At 36.5% G+C, this 19,246-nt stretch overlaps 1 protein-coding gene across 3 annotated transcripts in view; it reads right to left on the bottom strand.

The window, feature by feature from the left end:
• Positions 1-7,473: 7,473 nt before the first annotated feature.
• ESF1 (ESF1 nucleolar pre-rRNA processing protein homolog) overlaps positions 7,474-19,246 on the bottom strand; it is a 59,224-nt gene continuing 47,451 nt past the window's right edge. For 2 of the 3 annotated variants that reach the window (XM_023625922.2, XM_023625923.2), the window contains exons 12-14: positions 11,980-12,056; positions 9,962-10,108; positions 7,474-8,309 (exon numbers count right to left, since the gene is read on the bottom strand). In XM_023625922.2, the coding sequence (XP_023481690.1) occupies positions 8,016-8,309; positions 9,962-10,108; positions 11,980-12,056 (518 nt within the window). In that variant the 3' untranslated portion in view covers positions 7,474-8,015. The remainder of the gene's footprint in view (positions 8,310-9,961; positions 10,109-11,979; positions 12,057-19,246) is intronic. The other variant, NM_001301273.1, reaches the window with a different exon arrangement.

The following is a 19,246-nucleotide window of genomic DNA, read 5'->3' as shown; positions in this document are numbered from 1 at the left end:
TTAAAAGATGAGGGGTAGATGTTCATTAAATGGTCTGCGTGACAAATCTCATTTCCTAAAAATGGCTAAAACAATATTTCTGAATATGCATACTGTTCCAGAACTTTGCCACTTGCCCCATTAAGGGGGTGGAGTTTATATTCTCTCACCTGGGAAGACCTTTTTGACTGCCTCAACTAATTAATTATGGATGGCAAGAGCACTACTATGTGACATCTGAGTCTGAATCCTAATAAGTTGTATAGCCTCCATCTAATTCCTCTGGTTTCTGACCCAGCTACCATGTTCACAGTCAACAGCTGGCACCAACTTGCAAGCCACATGAAGGAACCATTTAGGAAGCAAACCCTCTAGTGCTCGGGATAATCACTGCAGCTGATGCCACATGGAGAATATGTCAGCCTTCCCCACTGAGCCCTATGCAAATTGAATATTTTTGAGAAAATAAGTGACTGTGGTTGTCTTAAGCTGCAAAGTTTTGGCATGGTTTGTTATAAAGCAATGGATAACCAGAACAGTCAGGCTTCAAGGAAAATTATGTGATGTGAAAGGGCAATACAGCTAGGCCTCATGAGTACTGGAATATAGATTTAGGAATAAGAGGACCAGTCAGGATCCAGTATGGTTCAGGTGAGTAGATTCTCTTTGTATCCTTGAGTATCAGTTAGAATCCAATCAGGAGACAGAAACAATAATTTGAACAAGGAAAGTTTAAATAATTATTCATTGTGACAGGATATGAGAGTAACAGGATTTACAAAAAAATGGGTAACTAAAGGAAAAAGAGAACTCTAACAAATACAGGAATTGTAAATACAGAGAATAGCACCCATCCCTAGGGCTGAGGCAGAGCACTCAAATAAGGAGCAAATCTGGAAGAGCCTCTTCCCTCAGACTGAGCTCTAGACGTCATCAGAGGAGCAGCAGCTGTGGCCTATTGAATGGGGAAGTTTACTGAGGTGCCACACTAACGGGACATTCTGGGAATCTGACTTCAGGAGAGCTAGGGAAAGACTTCCATAAAGATGTAGAAATGAAAAAGCAATAGAGAAAAATGAATGAAATCAAAAGCTTGATAAAATTGATAAAACTTTATCCAGATTAACTAAAAATAAGTGGCAAAGACACAAATCACCAATATTAGGAATGACAAAGGGGATAACAGACCCTTCAGACATTAAAAGAATAATAAAGGAATACTACAAAAAATATTATGCATACAAATTCAGCAACTTATATGATTTGGACTAATTCCTTGAAAGACACAAACTATCAACATTCACTCAAGAAGAAATAAATAACCGGAATAGTCCTATATCGATTAAAGAAATTGAATTTGTAGTTTAAAACTTTCCTACAAAGAAAACTGCAGGCCCACATGGTTTCATTGGTAAATTCTACCGGATATTTAAGGAAGAAATAACACCAATTCTACACAATGTTATACAGAAAAATAGAAGAGGAAGGATCACTTATTTTTTGAGGCTAGATCTATCCTGATATCCAAACCAGACAAAAATATTACAAGAAAACTACTGAGCAATATCCACAAATATCTCAAAATCCTTAACAAAATATTAGCAAATTGAAATTAACAATATATAAAAAGGATAATACGTCACAACAAGGGGAGTTTATTCTGGGAATACAAGGCTGGTTCAATATTTCAAAATCAATGTGATTAACCATATTAACAGACTAAAGAAGAAAAACCTCACATCAAGTCAACAGATGCTGAAAAAGCACCAGAAAAAATTCAACATCCTTCCATGATCTAAAACTCACAGAAAACTAGGAATAGAAAAGAACTTTCTTGATCAAGAGCATCTCTGGATAACATAATACTTAATGGTGAAAGACTGAATGAACACTCCCCTCCTAAAATGAGGAACAAGGCAATAAACTTAGCTCTCACCATCCCTATCTGACATTGCACTGGAAGTTCTAGGAAGTGTACTATAAGCAAGAAAAAGAAATGAAAGATATACAGATCAGAAAGGAAGAAATTAAACTGTCTCTATTCATAGATGACAAGATTATCTGTGGAGAATAATCTCAATCCACAAAAAACTTCTAGAATTAATAAAAATGAGTTTAAGCAAAGTTGTAGGACACAAGGCCAATACATAAAAATCTATTGTATTTCTATATTTTAGTAATAAAAAATTGGAAATTGAAATAAAAAAGTACCATTTACAATAGCACAAAAAATAATGAAATATGTAGGTATAAATCTAAAAGAACATGTGTAGGATTTGTGTGCTGAAACCTACGAGATACTGATGAAAGAAATCAAAGACCTAAACAAATGGAGACATAACGGCATGTTTACGATTTGGAAAGATTCAGTATTATTAAGATGCCAATTCTTCACAGAATAATTTATAGATTCGGGTACCATTTTAATCAAAATCCCAGCAGGATTTTTCATAGGTATCAAGAAACTGATTTTAAAATTTATATGGAAATGAAAAGGAACTAGAATAGCCAAAACAATTTTGAGAAAGAACAAAGTTGGAAGACTTATCAAGTTATAGTAATGAAGATAGTGTGGCAAGAGGATAGACATGGATTAAAGGAATAGAGAGTCCAGAAATAGACTCAAACAAAAATTGCCAATTGATTTTTAATTAAATGTTTTATTTTGAAATAATTGTAGATTCATTTGCAGTTGTAAGAAATAGTACAGAGATCCTGTGTACCCTTTACCCAGTTTCCCCTCAATAACATCTTATATAGTACAATATCACAACCAGGATACTGACATTGATACAATCCACTTGATTTTATTATAGACTTCTTGTTTCACTTAAACTCATTTGTGTGTATTTAGTTCTATATAATTTTATCACACGTGTAGGTGCATATATCCACCACCAGTTATGATATGGAACATTTCCATCACCACAAGGATCTCTCATGTTGCCCTTTTATAACCACACTCACTTTCTTTCATATCACTCCCCTTTCTTAACCTCTGGCAACCACTAACCTGTCCTTCATTTCTATAATTTTGTCATTTCAAGAATTATATAGTATGCAACCATTTGGGATTGGCTTTTTTCACTCAGCATTATTCTCTGGAGATTTATCAAAGTTGTTCCATATATGAATACTTCAGTCCTTTTTATTGCTCCATAGTACTCCATGGTATGGATATAACACAGTTTGCTTATTTGCCCTTTGAAGGACACCTGAGTTATTTCCAGTTTTTGGTTATTACAAATAAAACTGCTATGAAAATTCATGTACAAGTTTTTGTGTGAATATACATTTCCACTTCTCTAGGATAAAATGCTCGAGTGAAATTCCTGAATTGTATGGTAATTGCATGTTTAGTTTTGTTTTTTTTTAAGATTTTATTTTTCCTTTTTCTCCCTAAAGCCCCCCAGTACATAGTTGTGTATTTTAGTTATGGGTCTTTCCAGTGCGGCATGTGCACGCTGCCTCAGTATGGCCTGATGAGCAGTGCCATGTCCACGCCCAGGATCTGAACTGGTGAAACCCTGGGCCTCCGAGGTGGAGTGCGTGAACCCAACCACTCAGCCAGGGGGCCAGCCCGACGTGTTTAGTTTTACAAGAAACTGCTAAACTGTTTTGCAGAGTGGCTGTAACATTTTACATTTCCACCAGTGATCCAGTTTCTCTGCATTCTTGCCAATATTTGGTGTTGTCACTATTTTTTATTTTACACATTCTGATAGATATCTAGTGATATCTCATTATGGTTTTAATTTGCATTATCCTAATGGCTAATGAAGTTGAATATCTTTTCACAAGCTTATTTGCCATCTGTATATTCACTTTGGTGAAATGTCTGTTCATGTCTTTTGCGTGTTTTCTACCATAGAGTTTCGAGAGCTATTATGCATTCTAGATATTAATCCTCTGCTGGATACGTGGTTTACAAATACCTTCTTTCAGTTTGTAGCTTATCCTTTCATCCCCTAAAGTGGGCCTTTCACAGAGCAAAAGAGTTTTTGATGATTTATCAATTTTTCCTTCTATTGATTATTCTTTGGGTGTCAAGTAAAAGAACTCTTTGCCTAACCCTAGATTCTGAAGGATTTATCCTATTTTTGTCTAAAAGCTCCATTGTTTTACATTTTGCATTTAAGTCCACGATCCACTTTGAATTTTTTTCATAAAGTGTGAGGGTTTTTTTTTCCTGGCTGTATTTCCTCCATTAAATTGCTTTTGCACCTTTGTCAGAAATCAGCTGGGCATGTTTGTGTTGGTCTATCTCTACATTCTCTATTCAGTTCCACTAATCTGTGTCTGTCTCTCTGCCAATATCACACTGTCTTGATATAGTAGCTATATAATAAACAATATAGGGTAGAGTGGTTCCTCCCACTTTGTTTTTTAAGATTGTTTTAACTATTCTAGGGCCTTGCCTTTCATTACAAATTTTAGAATAAGTTTGCCTATGTCTACAAAAAACTTTGCTGAGATTTTATTGAAATTCCATTAAACCTATAGATCAATTTTGGTGAAAACTGACAGCTTTACTATGTTGAGTTTTACAATCCATAAACAGAGAATGTCTCTTCATTTAAGCTGTCTTCGATTTCTTTCAACAGCATTTTGTAATTCACAGCATACAAATTCTATACATGTTTTGGTAAGTTTTTATCTAAGTATTTTATTTTCTTTGGAATAATTGTGTTTTTCAGTTTCCACACATTCACTGTTAGTATATAAAACTGTGATTGATTCTTGTGTGCTGACACTGTATCCTGTGCTCTTGCTGAACTTACTAGGTTTTTTTGCTCATAGATTCCTTGGGATTTTCTATCTAGACAATCATGTCATCTGCAAATACGAAGTTTTATTTCTTCCTTTCTGATCTGTATACTTTTTATTTTTCTTGCTTTATTGCACTGTCTAGAACTTCCTGTATTGTGTTGAATAAGAGTAGTAAGAATAGACATTGTTTTAAGGGTATCTGGGGTTTACTCAGATATGGTAAGATATGCAGACATGGAAATGACTGTCATGAAGGAAGAGCTTTTTTATACTCCCAGTTCCCTAGAAAGAGGCATAGCATGCGACAGAGAGGGACCACAGGGATGCCATGGGGTTGGTCAGGAGGCAGACAGAGCAGGGGGAAATGTGGGCAAGTGGCTTTACTGTGGTTTCTCTGGGAAAGGATGGGCAAGGCAGGGTAAGTAGGTTAAGGATTGGCTAATTTGAATTTCAGTAGGCTCTATGGCATTGGGGCTGTCCCTAGTTGTCTGGTGCCTGGCCTTAGGGTGATTACAGGAGGGGATAGTGGCCCAGAGTGCGAGAGCCCGATAAAATGGAGGTGGTTGGAGGCATGGGCTCTAGATCTGTTGGTTTGCACTTGCAAGGCATGCCTGCCTGCAAGTTATTTATTGTCTCTAGGAATTGGCGAGCTCTGGGAGGGGGCAGTTTCTATAGTGTTAGCAAGACGCCAGTGGTCAAAGCATCAGAATATAGAAAATAAAAGACACGGTTAAAACAGTTTTGCCTTGTTCTCAATCTTAGGAAGAAAGCATTCAGTCTTTCACTAGTATATTAACTGTATGTTTTTTGTAGATGCTCTTTATCAAGTTAGGCATTTCTTCCCTATTCCAAACTTTTTATCATGACTGAATGCGATTTTTGTCAAATACTTTTTCTCATTGATTTGATCTAATTTTTATTCTTTAGCCTGTTGATGTAGAGGATTACACTGATTGATTCTGAATGAACCAGCTTTGCATACCTGGAGTTAAACACCATTGGTCATGGTGTATAATTCTTTTTGTACACTGTGGGATTCAATTTGCTAATATTTTCTTCAGGATTTTTTAAAGATTTTAAAAAATTTTTTCCTTTTTCTCTCCAAACCTCCCCAGTACACAGTTGTGTATTTTTAGTTGTGGGTCCTTCTAGTTGTGGCATGTAGGATGCCGCCTCAGCATGGCTTGATGAGTGGTGCCATATCCTCGCCCAGGATCCGAACTTGCAAAACCCCAGGCCACTGAAGCAGAGCGCACGAACTTAACCACTGGGCCACAGGGCCAGCCCCATGTTGAGGATTTTTATGTCTAAATTCAATCACGTTTCTATAATACTAACAATGAAGTCTGTAGTTTTCTTTATGTGTACTGTCTTTGTCTGGTTTTGGTATCAAGGATACCACCAGTACCACCAACAAATATCAAAACAAATGTAACCTTAACAGTCACTCAAACTACCCTCACATTGTTTGCTGAATTGTGACAGTGGCCATTTTTTATCCTGAGTTTTACTCCCAGCAATTATTTATTGAGAGCCTAATATTCTTCGTGTAGAATGTTTATTTAATGCAGCACCTGATAATGCGCTTCTCATTTTTTTTCCTACCTAAAAAATAGCAACTCTTTGAGAAAAGGTGCCAGGGTTGTGCATAACTTACATGCTCAATTTATCTGTTATAATCAATTATGTGCCTGACTATAAAACGAGATTTACAATTAAATAATGACTTAAAAACAAAGGGCTCAAAAACAAAAACCCAAACAAAAACAGCCAAGAAACCAAATGGGCTAAATTTCACAGGAATCTTAAAACAAACTGAGTAATCCCTACACTATAATTAAACAATTTAAAGGAAACAAGCTTTTCCCCCCTGCGTAAATGAAATATGAATAACTATACAACTGTTTACAGACTATATTCATAAACATATTAAGATTCATTATCTTTCTGTGCTAAGCAGATAAATCCTGGGAAGTTAACAGATGGACCAATAGGAACACTGCTTTATTTGGCTGAATTAGATTATCTAACAGTGTCAGTGATTTATGATAAAAACACAATTTCCTGCAGTTTTCTCTCTATTATAATGAACAATTTAAATGTGCTCTTTTTTCCTTCCCTTTGCAGAGAGTGTTGATACATCTTTATTATCTTGGTATCATTGAGTTTCACATCCTTTTATTCTTGAAAAAATACACTACATTGGTAGACACGAATTTTTGTACCAAAAATGTCAAGTTTACTATTAACCACAAACCTGGCCAAACTCCTATCGCCTTTCAGAGGCTATCATATTTACAATTTGTTCCAAGTGACCATGCTGGTTTTTATTTTCATTTATTTATACAGCACACCTAATTCTCTTCTCTAAGTGGTCAGTTAATAGTTTATAAAACCTAGACCAGATGAGATACAGGAGTATTAAGGCCTTGAAGGTATGTTTTAATTTAATTTTAGAAAGAATTAAGATTCCTTAAACTCTAAAGCAGCATATCCACCCTTCCAAGCATTCCAAAAATCTGCAGGGCAGACATAAGAATTTGTTACAAATAGAAAAGTCATTGCAGAGCTCATGAACATTTCAAATGCAATATGAGCAGTGCAAACCTGAAACTGCCTCTTCATGGAGTTGTCCTCTTAAAGAGTTAGTTAGTTTTTCAGATATTTTTCCAGACAGTAGTTTGAGGTGCATAAAATGAAATAAAACAGTGCTATACAAAATAATAAAATTTTGCACTTTTATTTACAAATTAATTTCATAAACAAACTATAGTAAAACATGACCAAACAACAGAGAGTTATTGGCTTCTATCCATTATGGCTAGAAAAATAACTTATTTAAATAGATATCTAAATCTGCCTCCTGCTTCCAGAGAAATTAACGTATTGCATATACATATTTTCTAAATGTTATTCAGACTTAGGCTGGGCACTGCTCTATTTTTTACACAGAATTCTCAGAAGTCTAAAAAAAGCTAAGAGTAATTTTCTACTAGTATGAAGTGAATTTCATAAAATACAAAAATTTTACAAATCCTATAATTTGGATTAATTGAATTATGATTAATGTGTGGAAATATATAGTATAACTCTGTCAATCTTCCACAATTAGGTCTAACTGTTATATACGGAGAGAAATTTTGCAATAGACAGAGTAAGATTTTATTCATATTCTTGAAAGGTAGCTTTGTTCCCAATAAATATTCCCTCTACCACTTCTGTATACTTTAGAAGACATTCTCAATCCAAAAAGAAACAACATACAGCTACTTGACTTTTTGTTTTTTTCTTGCTTGAAACTGCTCTGTTTTGCTTTTCACAGATTTAATCAAAATTGACAAGGCAGGATCAATGGACCTCTTTTGTGATTCCTTTTGAATTTCACTCTCTTTTTTCTTTATTGCCTGAGTAAGTTCTTGTTCTTTTTGCTCTCTCTGTCGGGCTTTCTCCTCAAGGATTTTTTCCATAGCTTTTGTTTTCTTGAAATTAGGATCTGAAGGATCCAAATTGAACAAGTGGGATGTATACATTGCTTGAAAACGTGTATCCTTAATATTTACCTGCAAATCCAAAAGGAAAATATAAATAAATAATTTAGTAAAGAAAAAGGTCCAGAAATGGAGCCAAATTTTCAAAGTTAGTGAGTTGTTGATTATATAAAATACAAACGTGAACATTTTACATTGATTGCTTAGAAAATTGTTTTCCCACTATTCTTCAATGAAGTTTTAAGGCTTATTTTTGATCACAATGTGCAGGGCACACTGTTCTTATCATGCAATAACAATCTACTCGAAAAGGAACTCCAGTGATCTACATATATAGTCGCCTGTAACTACACTGGCTGCTTAGACTGAGTAACTGCAGGAGTGGTTTCCAAGGTAGGCTTCCCCATCCTTCTAGTGTGAAATCTGTTTCTGGCTGGGATAATTAAGCCAGCAATGCTATCTTCTGCTGGAGTTTCATGCAAAATCAGTGCATTCTAGGTACATTAAAAGAATTTTCAACATTGGTGCCAAAATGAGTAGCTATTGAGGGAGATTCATAGACTAAAAGATTTAAAGACCACTATGGGAAAGACGGTGCCCCTGACACCAAGTTCTGACGTGACACAAACCCCAAATTTATCTTCTATCTTTTGACAAAAAACATTGTGGTTCCACATTTAAGAGAGTACCCTTAACTCCAGCCAGGCTTTTGAGTGTTGCCAGGCACAGAAATGATCAGCAAGAAAGGGAGCATGACTCACTGCCAGCCAGCATTCCCATGGGAAAGATGAGTCCACCTAGAAACTGACTGGAAAGTGAGTTAGTTATAGTTAAGGACAACAGATGTGATCCTACGACCACCATCACCAAGAAAACACTGATTAAAAATGTTTTTGTGTATGATTATTAATGTGTGAAGACAGTTCTAATAGAGGATTTGACTACAAATTGTTCTTTGCTTTTAACTTTTCATAAGAAAACCAAGTCACCAAAAAGTTCATTGGAACAGCAACATACATGGAACTGACTTACAGAAACTGGAGCTACAGAGTGGTCTCAAAGTCCCTCTATGTGCAATTAGAAGTTCTCTCTATGCTCCTCTCCATTCTTTAAACAAATTCAAAATTTCCCCCATGTTGTTCTGGGTCTATTCTTTTATGCTGAAGGTTGGGAGTTATTAAGTAGCTCTTGACAGCTGTTTGTAGGTTTCCTATAGAGGACTCAAATTCATGCAGAGGGACTTTGTGGCCATCAGGAATATGTACTCAGCAAAAAGAGTGAAAAGAGGAAGAGATGGAAGTGAGAAATACAGTAAACAAACAAGCACATCCTCCTGCACTGGCCATTGTACACAGTGAGAGCGTCACACGACGTGATGTGGACCTGCTATTTCTCAGTCGAGCTGAATTATGCGTATCTTTCTCAATGTGAGCATCACACGGCATGCAATTCTAACATTAAAAGCTACATATTTTTGGTGCAACACAGCTACCAAAATACAAGCCAACTACTTCACCTGGTGCTCAACCAAAGAAACAGTGATTTGATCCACCTTGGCGATAAACTGGCTGTGTTGGATTAAAAGATGGTAGCTTTGTCTCTACCACGGGCCCTTTCCTGCGACATTTCAAGGCTAACTTTGACTATGCTGATTTTTTGTCTCCAGAGTTGACTTTAGAGTCAATACCAGCCTTAAGAGGCTAATGACTTTTGTCCCTGGTTACCTCAAAGTCATCCTCTAATAATTCCTTCTTTTTCATAAGCTGTTTTTTCTTCTTTTTGCTCAGATTCTGGTGCTCCACAATCTTGTCGTAATTGAAGTGTTTCTTGCTCTCTTCCTCCTCATCCATCATGAGTAAACTCATTTCAGCCTGTGGAGAGGAAAAAAAGTTTAAATATACAACGTTTGTTTTTTTCCCCCAAATAGGAGTATGGGGGGCACAGATAACCCCTCTAGGAAAGGAAAATCTAGTCACTAATTGCCCTGCCATCCGTAAACTGATTGTAGATTACCAAAACTCATAAAGAAACCCAGAAATCTTCGTATAGCAATAAGGTAAAATGTTTAGAAGCAACATCTCTGAGGGCAGGAGTGGGGCGAAAGTTTGTACAGTTATGGACTGCATAACAACATCTTGGTCAACAATGGACCACACACATGATGGTGCTTCCCTAACATTAGTACTATATAGCCTAGATGTGTAGCCTAGATGTGTAGTAGGCTATACCACCTGGGTTTGTGTAAGTACACTCTATGACGTTCCCACAACAACAAAATTGCCTAAGTGACATGTGACTGTATTTAAAAACCAGACCATATTTCACTTAGCATAACTGGTTAGTAGGCTGTAGGAATAAGTCTTCATTCAAATCCCCCGAATAAAAATTTCTTGTTTTTAATTTGGTCTTTTAAGGACACTAAATCTAGCAAACACAGCACTTTGTGATACAAACTAGACTTTCCAAACATGTACTTTAACAAAAAAGAATTTCTTTTTTCTTTTTCTGCCTTTACTTTTTTCAATAGTGATGTACTTCTACGAAGGTAGAATCTTAATATCTGCTTCTGAAATCTACTATGATGTGTTTCTACTAAATAGCTATCTTCTACTGATCATGGGATTAAACATGGACCCTGAAGAATCAATAAGCAACCATATATACTAGAGAAAATACAGAGCATGCTGCTGGACTTTTGCGAATCTTCCCATATTACCACGTTAGACTGCTTTAATTTCCTTTCACTTCCACGCCTGGCACCTGCAGCTGGCTTTCTTTTTAGAGCCATTTTCTACAACCGAAAGATTTTCTCTGTGCTCCTTAACTCTACAAGCATTACTGTATATGCAACAAACAGAGAACAGAAAAGATACATTAAGATACAGAATTTAGGTGACCAGTCAGGCTCACTCCCAGATAGTCACGCGAACATCAGTCATAGGGGACATTGCTGGTTCCAATTCCTGCCTCAGCAAAAATATATATTACTTCTGTGCCATGAACCTTCGGAGCCACAGAAGTATAAAGTTCACTGCATTTCCAAGAAAGACTTTAATTTTGTACATTAAATCTATGTTATTTGCAATAATAAAAAGAGAGAAATTAGTAGCTGACGAACCATAAAAGCAGTATGTAATAGGACAGTTTCAAATTGAATTAAAACTATGGCAATATTATTTTGAGGTTTTAATAGTAATATTTTTGTCTCAGCTATAAGTAAGCATTTTTAATAATGAGATTTTTTTTTATTTTGAGGAAGATTAGCCCTGAGCTAACATCTGCTGCCATTCTTCTTTTTGCTGAGGAAGCCTGGCCCTGAGCTAACATCCGTGCCCATCTTCCTCTATTTTATATCTGGGACACCTACCACAGCATGGCTTGCCAAGCGGTGCCATGTCTGCACCTGGTATCTGAATCGGTGAACCCCGGGCCGCTGAAGTGGAACGTGCGCACTTAACTGCTACGCCACCGGGCCGGCCCCTGAGATTTCTTCTAATCACAAAGAGACGTGTCTTGGGTTTGAGGTAAATTATAACTTTGTACTAGTTGGAGAAATGTTTGGTAAAAAGATGATATTTGAAAGCTATGCTGCTAAAATATTTAATTGTGTGTTTTATAGTTTATAAATTTCATTGCTAATATCAGTTATTTTTTTAAGGGCACTAGAAACCCATGTGGACAACTTCATTTAAATTGTACATATCAATTATCCACAAAGCATGTAACAATGATCATGTTTTACCCTTTGTCTTTCTATTTCAGTTTCTTCCTCAGGAGACATGCCATCTTTTGCAGATTTCATTGATTTTTTCCTTACACCTGGCATAACAAACCAACAAAGGGTAAAAATTACAAGACTATCAGCAACAATCTGTTTACACTAGGAACAAAACTGCAAGATATCTAGGAATAATCTTATCAATAAATTTACAGAAACTAAAGAAGTAAAAAAAATTTTACTGAGAGATGCCTATGGTCATGAATGGAATAAATACAAAACATCTGGATGGGGTGACTGAATATCGTAAAGAAGGAATTTCCTCTGCAAGTAATGTATAATTACATCATCAACTAAAAAAGAAAAACCATAAGATCATTTCAATAGATATAGAAGCAACTGATAAAATTCAACATCCATTCATAAAATATATACACTTAACAAAATTCTAAATAAAATTTCATTCAAGGAAGTCTTTACAGATATTAGCAAGACAGATTTGATACATCAGCGATACAGTGTAGTAAGATGTACTACAAAGTGAAAATAACCAAAAAATAATTTACAGTACGGCTTGTATATACAATAAATTGTAGCATCATACATCACTGGAAAAAGAAGGGATTATTCAATAACGTGCTGGGCAATTTGTTTTATTCCAGAAAAAAAATTGAGTTATAGCCTTACCTCATAAGTTAGAAGAAAACAAAATACAGATGGATTAAAGAATTAAACATTAAGAAAAAAAAAAACCCTATGAGAAAATACGGGGGAATAGCCACCTGATCTTAAATAGAACAAATATTTTGTTAGCATAAGAACAATAGAAGAAATCACAATGAAAAAAACCCCCAAGTGATTTGAAACTTAAAAGTCATCTTAAAACTGTATACAAAAAACTCATCTGCAAAATGAAACATTCATCTTTACAACTAACAGTTTAACAGTAACTACCTGTAAGTAAAAGTTTAACAAAACCCTTTCTTCTTCTCTAAAGACAAATCTAATCTTCAGTTAACTTTCTAGCTCTATTATAAGGGAAAACTACCTATGGTAAAAGTGGCTCCTGATTGGGAAATTGTGTGTATTTCCAGGGACACAGGGACTTCTGGAGACCACATGATGTTAGGTGAGATGCTCTCCTCCTGCATGAGAGGTAGTAATGCACAGCAGTTACGGGCACTTGACTCTGGAGCAGTTGGCCTGGGTTTAAATTCTGACTCGACCACATTCTAGCTTTGAGCGTGTGCCTGTGCCCTTAAAATGCCTGTGCCTGAGTCTGTAAGCCAGGGATTATAATAATAACATCTACCTCATAGGGTATGAGGACTAAATAAACTAGTAAATGTAAAGAGTTTAGTTAATGCCTGGCACATGGTACTATAAAGTGCTTGCTATTATTGCTTTGATAGTCTGACTACAAAGACGCCCTGGGTTCCTCGGTGATCATGCTGATGTCTGTTTTTTCTTCCTTTTTTGTGTCTGTCGGAGTGGGAGGGATTCAAAGGAAATTAAAGTATGAAAGACTAGTCTGAAGAGTAAGAAGGTGCAGAATCTACAAAGCCATATTCTGTTACTCTAGAATATTATTACACAATGTCAGTCTTCTCTGAACTGTTGAACACTGCCTTTGGATAAGCTGTCCTCTATCCTTCCAATGCAGAGAAACCAATGGTCTCCACAGTAATAACTATTAACGCTTTCACAGCACTGACTGTGTGTGAGGCAGTACTACTGTTCTATTCACTTCACATTGATTAACTAATTTAATCCTCACAACAATGCTGTGAGGTAGATCCTCTTATTTTTTTATAATCTTCATTCTGTGGATGAGGAAACTGAAGCACAGGGAGGTTAAATATTTGTCTCAAGTTTAGTAAGTACAGGAATCAAGATTCGCAGCCAAGCACTCTGGTAATTAACCACTACACTACACTCCTGTGCTATGAAATGTCATTCGCCCTTTAACAGCCCCTCCCATTTAAGTGTATTTTGTTGTGAAACAACAAAGTAAAATTCACAGAACATGTAATGCTAGTTGACTAACAGCAGCTAATGAGGGATAAGAGGAAAAGCAAAGCCTACAGTTTAGAGAGGCTTTAGAAACTTCCGAGTGTGCATTATGTCCCCGTTGTACCTATGCAGCCAAGCCCAGCCGAGAGAACCTGTCAGCATAAATGCTGCTGCCTAGCAGCCTTTCACCCCTCGTGCTACCAAGGCATTTGTCTGCACCTCCAAGAAGAAATACTATTGTATGCAACCTTTCTCCCTAAAGTGAAAATCTTTGTCTCTATCTCAAATGTTTTTCAGGAAATGATGTATCTATCCACTATAACGATTGTAACTTTTTCTGTTTTAAAGCACATGTATGTATTTTTATGTATAATAATCATCAAGGTTCCACTTTCTTAGGGTCTGACTCCCGCATCCTAGGTTTACCTCTGCTCCTATGCTCTCAAGGAAAGAGCTCCTTTTGAAGTGAGTGGACAAGTGATACATGCAGGAAATTGTCCTGTGGCAGGAAAAAAATCAGGCTGTATATGATTAATACATAAAGAAGATAAAGATCTTCACATACATCTGTGGGAAATAATTTCAAAGAGCCCACAATGAATTGTTCCAGATTTTATAACAACCTGGTGAAAAGTCATAAAAATAAACTTGAAAGGAAGACTGCAACAAGGGAGAAAAAAAGAATCTTCAAGATGGTCAGGGCTAAAAATGATATCCAATTTTAGTGTGAGGAAAATTTCTTTGCTCACAAAGAATTTACTGTGTGCTAGACTGAACTGTTTAACCAAAAGATAAATAACGTGTAGAGATCCTTTCTGCACTGTTAATGAGATCATACTAAGACGGCACAGCTTAATCCATTTTTTTAAAAAAGCAGTTTTTTCCCCTTTGGAAAGTTTTCAGACCTAAATTAGATGAAGAGTAATGGGGAAAAGGAAATCCCTGTTCTGAAATGTTACTTTTATTTATCAATGAATCTTTTAGCAAGTAAGAATTCACATCTCCTAGGACTGCTGCAAAAACCTCATATGATGGATTCTAATACTAACAGGGACTCAAAATCAGCTATTAGAGCTTTATAGCTAAAAAAAATCTAAACGATCCTTACTGAGACTATGATCCCTTTAAGCAAAAAAATGTAAGAATACATCTTTGGAAAAAGATGTGTTGCAAAAAATTGATCTGTACAGGAATATCTGTAAAGGAAATTCCGTTTTCCATTACTTGTAACGTCAGAGGAATTGTTCCCATAAAAAACTTCCTCCAGAGTGTTTAATCCAGCACTTGTGAGAGAGCAGTCAAGAGAATTCACTGGAGAACAGACATGGTCAGTACTGATCAGACCTGTCAGTGGTAAGCCCCCTAGCGATTCACTCTTTTTTGTAGCAAGTTTCTGCATTTAAAATCACTTGCCCATAATCAGATGCAGTCTGTTAATCTTCCTCTGGACCTGGGCATTCTGGTTTGCTTGCAAATCCAGCAATTTACAATGTACTTGTAGAGTTACAAAAAGTAAAGGGAGCCCATTAAGATTCAGGTTCTTCCATCTACCACTGGCCCTTGTGCAATTCAGTGCTGTTTTCTGAGCTTTAGTTTACTCATCTATAAAGTGGAATGAGGTCTGAATTAGAGGACAGAAGGTATGTAAAAGCATTTGTAAACTGTAAAACAATGTATGAGCAGTACACTAGTAAGCACTCATCAAACTGAATCAATAGGTGTACCATATTATTAGATTTTCATGGTGGTTTATCAAAAATCTAAAGTTGTCAAGATAAAGGATACGGGCTGGCCCGGTGGCGCAGTGGTTAAGTGCGCACGTTCTGCTTTGGCGGCCCGGGGTTCCCTGGTTTGATTCCCGGGTGCGGACATGGCACCACTTGGCAAGCCATGCTGTGGTAGGCGTTCCACATATAAAATAGAGGAAGATAGGCATGGATGTTAGCTCAGGACCAGTCTTCCTCAGCAAAAAGAGGAAGATTGGCAATGTTAGCTCAGGGCTAATCTTCCTCAAAAAAAAAAAAAAGATAAAGGATACATTTTAATAAGGTATATTTACATGTGATGCAATATTATTTCACTCCTACTTCTTTAAAAACAAAATATTATTAAAGAGTTTATGCAATTAGACAGCAATAAGCAAATTTTTCCAATAATGCATTTCTAAAAGGAAAAAATCTTTTTATTTTTGTGAGGAAAATTGTCCCTGAGCTAACATCTGTGCCAACTTTTCTCTATTTTGTATGTGAGATGCCACCACAGCATGGCTTGATGAGTGGTGTGTAGGTCCACACCTGGGATCCAAACCTGTGAACCCCAGGCGGCCAGAGCAGAGCATGAGAACTTAACCACCACGCCACTGAGCCAGCTGCAATTCTTCCATATTTTGAAGAGTGTATAAGTTTTGCTCTATGGGATTGCCTAGGGGAAAGCTATTATAAATTACCCAAGTCCATCTGGCTTAAAATGTCTGTGTCCTGCTCAACCATGGGACTTGAACTATACACCCTTCCAAACACTAATCTTTTCCACCTTTTGCACAGCTACTCCTTGGTTTCTTAAGCTTTCTCCTTACCTTACAGGTAGTATTTTCTCCAGTATGACAAAGTAATAGTACCTTACTAGGCTTTACCCAACCTCAGAGCCGAATCCTGCATCCTCCTCTCTTAACAATACTTTCTACCTCCAGTCCCATGGTTTAACATACTATTTATATGCCACTGATCCCTAATCTATATTTGCACTCTGACTTCTCAGCTGATCTCTTAGACTAATAACTCCATTTGGATATCTAATTGACATCTCAAAGTGATTATACCCAAAATGGACTTACTGACTTTACATCCCACCCAAACCTATTGTTCCTACATTCCTCCCTAACTTAGTTATTGGAAAAGCATTCTTCTAGGGCCTCAAACCAAAAATCTAGGAGTTATGCTAAATTTCTCCCTTATTCAAAATAAATCAGCAAGTCTACCTCCAAAATACATCTAGAATCCCATTCACCTTTCTCCTTCCAGTTCCATTACTGGCATGCCATCTAAACCAACCATCATCTCTTGTCTAGACCTCTGCAAAAGCCTGATCTCACCAATGCCTCTCTTCAATCTGTTCTCTTCACAGGAATCAGAATAACGTATTAAAATATATAACGTATCATGTCACATCCTTGCTTAAAGACCCTTCATGGCTTCCCACTGTCAGTAGAGTAAAATCCAAATTTGTTGCCATGACAATGAGGCCCTGCAGGATTGGTCCTGTGTCCTAGCCTGGCTTCATAGCAAACTCCCTCTCTGACCATGCTCCAGCCACACTGGTGTCTTTCAATTTCTCCAATATGATCAGTTCTTTCTCACCTCATAGCCTTTCTACCCACTTTTCCCTCATTTGCAACGCTCCTCCCCCAGATCTTTATGCTGATTCCTTCTCATTCTTCAGGTTTCAGCTCAAATGTCACCGCCTCAGAGAAATCTTCTTTGCTTACCATATGTAAAGTAAGCCATTCTCCTTCCTCCCAGTTATATCCTTTATATTACCCTGTTTATTTCTTTTAGGACACTGACGATACTCTCCTAATATTCTTATTTACCTGTTTAACATGTCTTTCCTAAAACAGACTCCTCAAGGGATGTAACCTTGATTGTATTATTACTGCTGTATGTCTACCCTAGCAGAGTGCCCAGTACCTGGGAGGCAATTGAAAATATTTATTGATATAAAGAATAAACAAACAAGGCAAGATACCATTTTTTGGTTCTAAATTTTATGTAAAAAATATTCTCAGTCTTTGTTTCTATTTTTCCTTAAAAAAAACCAACTTAAGCCCAGATATAAATAATTACCCCTAGGAAGTATTCTGAAATCAAAACTGATTTGATTCCTATATTGAAAGGAAGCAAATTTTATTTACACTTTCCCTTGGAACTTCTGATACTAACTTCAGAGAAGGCTTATTCACAATTGCAAAGTGCTGATTCCAAGAAACAAGTTACCCCAAGCCATCAAATCATTTAATTTACTTTTTGACTCCTACCCAGAATTCTGTAATCTGACCAGATTTCACATGCCAAATGAAGTACTTTGGAATGAGAACAAGGAAACTATAATTCTTTGCATTTCTCCATTATAAACTTGGTTTCCTGAAATCAGAGGAGAAGGCTAAAATCTATCATCTTTTAGAAATGGCTGCTCAGGTACGATAAAAAGCAGAATATGCTAAGTTTCCATTTCCCCTTCCAATTCCTAAGAATCTCACATCCTATAATTGACTTTATTCATCTTGATCTCCTTTTCATCAATAAAATGTCAGTGCTAAAAGGCTATAACAATCAGGAAATAATTTTGAGCAATTTTGACTTTCCTGTTGAGAACTATTCTGGCCCACTAGTCACGAGGGACAAGAAGCAGAGAAACTTCATAAAATCTTTCTCTTTACAATGCCAGCTTGGAGCTGCTCCAGGAGCAAGCCTTTTGGGGTTCATGTGTGTGGTATTCAGATCAGGGGAAGGAAAAACACATTGAGAACAAATGGAAAATGCTTACAGTCGTTTCTGTACTGACTTGTCCAAGAATGGCCTGAACCTTACCACACACATTTACACATACCAAAAAGGTAAGAATGAAGGCACACAGGAAAGAATGAGTGTTGCATATGCAATGGAAACAAGGCTCCTTGGATATAGGAAATCAGATACCAGATAGTTGAGAGATTCAAGGAAAAAAGGGAGGATGCTGGCTTTCAGGATAAATGCAAAAGGGATAAAATGAAACACAGATGCTTTTGTATATTTGAGCAGAAAAGTTTTTACACTACAATACCATGTAAAAAATTTAAAAAATATATATACATATCCACACAAACATAAATTTCACTCTTTCATTTCTTCATAGGTTTTGCAGGGAGAGACCTAGAGTGGATGTGTTATAAAAAAAGTCAGTGAAAGCACACAAGACGACTATTCCTTTTTCTTTCATCCTTTTATAGTAAATCTTTCTATAAGGCTATTTCCTAGAAAAGAATCCACAGGAAAGCGTTCAATTAATCATGTTACCAAAAGCCTCCCATAATGAAATTAGCCCGTGTGTACAGAGGGCATGCTGATTCTTCGCAATCTGATCAGTGGTTATGCCCCACAGGACAGACCTGCTTACAAGCCTCTAAGGGAGCCATACAAATTCCAGGAATTAAAAAAAAATGAGTAGTTTATATTGTTTCTACCCGTGTCACCTTTTTTCTTTACATTCCATTAAAAACTACAAATATGAGCTGGCTTATTAC

This window comes from Equus caballus, chromosome 22 (assembly GCF_041296265.1).
Source record: "Equus caballus isolate H_3958 breed thoroughbred chromosome 22, TB-T2T, whole genome shotgun sequence".
Classification (NCBI taxonomy): Eukaryota; Metazoa; Chordata; class Mammalia; order Perissodactyla; family Equidae; genus Equus; species Equus caballus.
This window is presented reverse-complemented; position numbering and strand designations above follow the sequence as displayed.